A 5,824-nucleotide genomic window follows, 5' to 3' on the forward strand; every position below is an offset into this window, starting at 1 on the left:
GTAGAAACCTCTGAAAGAGACGCTGTGAGGCAATTTTCTCTGCAAAAGTCACTCCAACCATTTATTTGCCTTGCTTGCCAATCAATGGTGGGGTTATGTTTAGTGAGCCAGGGTAGCCCCAACACTAGAGGAGTAGGTAATCCGCTTGGGACGAAACATGACATATCCTCAACATTAGCATCACCCACAGTCAAACGGATATTGTGAACTATGCCCTTTAACGATTTTTGAGAAAGTGGAGCGGAATCGATAGCAAAAACAGGTATATCCTTTTCCAAAGTGCATACCTGGAAACCATGTGTTATAGCAAATTGATTATCAATGAGATTGACAGCTGCTCCACTATCTACAAAAATCTCACAAACCATGTTCTTGCTATTTAGCGCCACCCTGGCAGGTAGGACAAAACGGGAACTACAAGCAAACAGCAAACCTTCAATTTCCGCATCAACCTTGCTAATAGTAGCAAATGGAAAGTTTTTAGAGGGTTTTTCTCTTTTTGTTTCTTTATTACCCTCAGAAAACTCCCTGAATCTCCTAGAGGGGCAAACATTAGCCAAATGATTTATTCCACCACAAGAGAAACAAACCCTCCTCTGAGAGCTGAATCCTCTACTATCAGAGGCAAGCAAACACAGCTGCATGGCCTCCTGCTCAGAGGGGATTGAGAGAGACTGAGGCCCCTGCGCACTGAATGAGACTGCTCCACTGTCCTTGGACTGAATATGACATGAAGGAGTGGTCTCTCCTCTTTCTCTAAGACGCCTGTCAATACGGACAGCTAGAGACATGGCAGAGTCCAACGAGGCAGATCTCTCATAAAACGCAAATGCATCTTTCAATCCCTCCGAAAGACCATGGCAAAATTGACTTCGGAGTGCAGCATCGTTCCAACCAGTATCAGCTGCCCATCTCCGAAATTCAGAACAATATATCTCTGCGGACTGTTTACCTTGGCATAAAAGACGCAGTTTAGATTCAGCCAGAGCAATACGATCCGGGTCATCGTATATATGCCCCAGGGCTACAAAAAATTCATCCACCGATCGGAGAGGCCGTGCCCCCACCGGCAGCGAAAAGGCCCAAGACTGAGAGTTATACCTGAGCAGCGAGATGATGATGATCCCCACCCTCTGCTCCTCATCACCAGAGGAACGGGGAAGTAGGCGAAAATGGAGTTTGCAAGCCTCTCTAAAGCGAACAAAATTCTCACTACCCGCGGAGAACGTATCCGGAAGCGAGATCTTAGGCTCTGAACAAACTCCATGAACGCAAGCAGAACCGGTCACCTGAAACTGAGACACAGTTTTACGGAGATCTGCTACCACCAGTGAAAGACCCTGCATGCGGTCAATCAAGGCTGAAACCGGATCCATGCTTAAGACGGTAATGGCAGTTTATAATGTCACGGATGATATTGCAAATAGCTGGAAGTTATGGATAAACATCCGACTGGCTTGATCCCAAACTAAGGTGCATAAAGGTGACCCCTGTAAAACCCTAAGAGCTCACCCTGACTGCTAGGCACATACAAGGGTCTCAGAGGTAGACGATTGCATGCCCTCGTACCTAGGTGTATTTACACCTAAAAACCCTATAATAGTGAGGGGACACGACCACCGGCTCCCTGCACTTAATACGAAGGGAGTAAGCGTCACCTAGAATCAAGCCAGCAAAGAAACACAAGAGGTACAGAAGAACGTCTGCCAGACCTTCTCAGAGAGCTGGCGGTGACACTGTCTCATTCACTATTTTCTACACCTATTTTAGATGTAGAAAATTAATTGTCTAAATGTAAGACAGCTAAGAAACTGTCTTACATTTAGAACTGGCGCTGGATGTGCCGAAGTTATGGAGAAGCCGGCACCTCTTCATAACTTCGGCGGATCCTCTGCCAGCTATGGGGCTTTATTAAGACTGGCGTCTAAAATCCCGATTTTAATAAATGTGCCCCATAGTCTGTATATAGCGTGCTTTAATAATAAATTTAAGTATGTGACACCAGAATCTACTAATTTAAATCTCCATTAGGGCCAACTTAATTTTGAAGTACGTGTATTAGAAGGCAATTCCACAACCCAGCTGTCATTGAAAAATGAATGGAAGGGAGAGGCTACAGTTATCCACCTATATAGCTATAATCTACAAAGCTGCGTTCACAGTTGACACAAGATAATTTCCAAAAATAAGTAATGTAACTAAAAGCAATTACATCCTTACTGAGGTTATTCTTTCTCATTATTTGATTTTAGATTTATAGTATGTGTTAACAGTATGCCATAATAGCTGTAAGGTGTACTAATTTAATGGTCTCTCTAATAGTTACCTTAGGTTTATACGGTAACTTTGTCACACAAAAGAATTTCAGATTAATCCAGTTATAATCAGTGATTGTGTAATTAAAATACAAAAATATAAGAATACATTTATGCATAAATTTTTTCCAATAATTCTGTCAAATAACATTTCCTATGTTGATCGCTGCATCCAAGGAGTGTAAAGAAACTTGACAGAGTTCCCTTTGCTAAGCCTGGTGACAAAATTGCAGGGGTGTCACCCTTTTATATGAGCAGGATTGTTTTATTGCATAAATGTCTCAAGATGGTAAATACATATTTGGTATTTCCTTTACAGTAACACCAAAGGTCCCCAACCTTTTCAAATCTGAGGGCAATAATAGTGTTCTTGAGCCAGGCAGTAAGACTGTCACTGTATAGCTAAAAGTGCTTTATATTGTTTTAACCTTGATACCAAGTTCTGGTGATGTTATAACCTTGATACTGTTGTGCCCTTCCCACTAGGGCAGTGTTTCCCAACCAGTGTGCCTCCAGCTGTTGCAAAACTACAACTCCCAGCATGCCCGGACAGCATTTGGCTGTGCGGGCATGCTGGGAGTTGTAGTTTTGTAACAGCTGGAGGCACACTCGTTGGGAAACACTGCACTAGGGCACAACAGTATCTACAGCTAGCAACATCTGTGGAGCCATATGCAGGTAGATCAAACGTCAGGGAGATCCTAAACCTCTGGATGGCAACACTGCTTTATACCATATTAAACATGAGTTTTTTTCCATATTAGTGGTCAATCCAAAAAATATGGGGGAAATTTATCATCCACCACATTCCACTTTTAGGGAGTAAAAAGGTTGGCATTTCTATGCTGCCCTCATTTTGTTAACAAAGGGCGGAGTGTTGAGGGGGGGGGGGGGGAGGGCCATAAAAATACTTATCATTTACGACCATTTTTTCTGGCATGTATAATGGCTGAAATATAGGCACGCAAACTATACCTTGTCATCAACTAAGTCCATCCTCTGGTGGAGTAGGGGGCTATCAAAAACACTTAACTTGATAAATGACCCACTATGTTTTCTCATAACAATGCAAAAGAGTGTAAATTCAGTGAACTGTGGGGGACATTTATCAAGACTGACATTTTTCATTTATGCAGCCAGAGGATGATCCAAATTAATCTATAGGAGCAGGCCTCTCACAGGTTTGTTGCATCCTCCGGCAGGTCGTGCGACAGAAAATCTACTTTTCAGTCTCCTAGCTGCCATAGATTTCTGTCTTTATTCACACCCGTTTTCTGGTGTGAATAAAGATAAAGACAAAGGCCCTGATTTACAATGACTTTGCTCCAGAATTCTGGCTTCAAAAAGTCACTGATGCATTTGGGACTTTTTGGGCTAATTTGTGCAAATATTTGCATTTTTACCCTACTCACTTCAGTTTTGAAATATGGGTGGGAAAGCGGCCATGGTTAACCGTGTTAATAAATTTCACTCCAGATTTATCACTGAGACTTTTGAGAAGTCGCAAAAACTTGCACTCTCACTCCAGAAGGAAGAAAGCTGGAGTAGCTTTTCTAGGCAGAAGTGTTAGGTTTAAGGATAAGACAAATTTATCAAACAACATGCAACATTTGATACCATAAATGTGGCATAAATTACGCCAACGCAGACAAAGCTGAGTTCAAAAATTACTAAAATGATAAATTCCCATATGTGGTAGACCTGCTGTGATGCCCCCTAACCGCCCCTTGCCATGCGCCCTATTCTCGACACTTCTGAAAAGTAGAGTAAATGGGTAAAAGTCACAGATTTTGCAGAAAAAAATGGGGTATGAAAAATCAGCAACTTTAATATGCCACTAACAAATGTCCCCCTATATTTTTTCTTTACCATTGGTTTAGGCCGAATGCACACGACCATGGAACACGGACGTGAGCTGTCTGTGGTATCCTGGCCTGGCATCCTGCTGACAGCAAGAGCGCACGGCGTCATTGGTTGCTATGACGCCATGCACTTCATGCTGCCGCTGCATTACAGTAATACACTTGTATGATCTATACGAGTGTATTACTGTAGTGCAGCAGCGGCATGAAGCGCACAGCGTCATAGCAACCAATGACGCCGTGCGCTCCTGCTGTCAGCAGGATGCCAGGCCAGGATACCACGGACCGTGTGCATTCGGCCTTATGCTTACTGAATGCATAGAGTTTTTTGTTTTCTCTGAACCGCATAACATCTCCAACTTTGCCTGGAATACATGATATACTAGTGCCTTAACCAAACACCATGTCTACAATGAATCAGACAAAAGTGACGGAATTTATTCTTTTAGCTTTCGGAAACCTTCACAGCTTTAATATTGTGTTATTTATTTTGTTCTTGATCACTTTTATTTTTACAGTTATAGGAAACCTTGTGCTCATTGTCCTTTTTTCAGTCAACACCAAGCTCCATTCCCCCATGTATTACTTCCTTTGTCATCTTTCCTTTTCTGATCTTGTGATTTCCTCAAACATTGTTCCCAACATGCTTGATGCAATTTTGTTTGGAGGGAAAAAGATGAGTTACATCGCCTGTATCACCCAATTATACTTCTTTAGCGGTTCAACCTTTACAGAATGTTTTCTTCTCTCTGTAATGTCCTATGATCGTTACTTGGCCATTTGCAACCCCTTACGATACTCATAGCATCATGGACTTCAAGCTCCAGATCTGTCTGTCACTGTGGCCATGGCTGTTGGGTCTGACTGTTAATCTGTCAGGACTCTTGCCTATATTGAATTTTAATTTTTGTTATGACAACATCATTGACCATTTCTTCTGTGACATTTCTCCACTTCTGAAGCTTTCTTGTTCAGACACTTCTATGGTAGAACTGGAAGTCTTTCTGTTTTCTATGCCACTATTTATCCTTCCTTGTGGTTATATCATTGTGACATATGTGTATATCTTTCTCACCATATTCAAGATACCATCTACAACTGGCAAACAAAAAACCTTCTCTACCTGTAGTTCTCATCTTATTGTTGTGGTCACATTTTATGGGACACTAATAGTCAAATACGTGATCCCATCTGTAAGACATTCCTCACTCACTAATAAAATTGTTTCCCTATTACATACTTTTTTTACCCCCTTGCTTAACCCCATAATATATAGCCTCAGAAACCAGGACATAAAGGTGGCGTTAAAAAAAATGGTGGGTCAATAATTTTTTTTTTTACATCACTAATCCATTAACCACTTCAACCCCCCTAGCTGAAACCCCCTTAATGACCAGGCCACTTTTTACACTTCTGCACTACACTACTTTCACCGTTTATTGCTCGGTCATCCAACTTACCACCCAAATGAATTTTACCTCCTTTTCTTCTCACTAATAGAGCTTTCATTTGGTGGTATTTCATTGCTGCTGACACTTTTACTTTTTTTGTTATTAATCGAAATTTAACGATTTTTTTGCAAAAAAATGAAATTTTTTACTTTCAGCTGTAAAATGTTGTAAAATAAAACCGACATCCATATATAAA

At 41.3% G+C, this 5,824-nt stretch overlaps 1 protein-coding gene across 1 annotated transcript; it reads left to right on the top strand.

Moving 5' to 3' along the window:
* The first annotated feature begins 4,580 nt into the window (after positions 1-4,580).
* Positions 4,581-5,505, top strand: LOC122941992 (olfactory receptor 11L1-like). The gene is given in 2 exon segments (XM_044299488.1): positions 4,581-4,979; positions 4,981-5,505. Coding segments are annotated over 2 exon segments (924 nt in total).
* The last annotated feature ends 319 nt before the right edge of the window (positions 5,506-5,824 follow it).

Source organism: Bufo gargarizans, chromosome 6, assembly GCF_014858855.1.
Source record: "Bufo gargarizans isolate SCDJY-AF-19 chromosome 6, ASM1485885v1, whole genome shotgun sequence".
Lineage (NCBI taxonomy): Eukaryota > Metazoa > Chordata > Amphibia > Anura > Bufonidae > Bufo > Bufo gargarizans.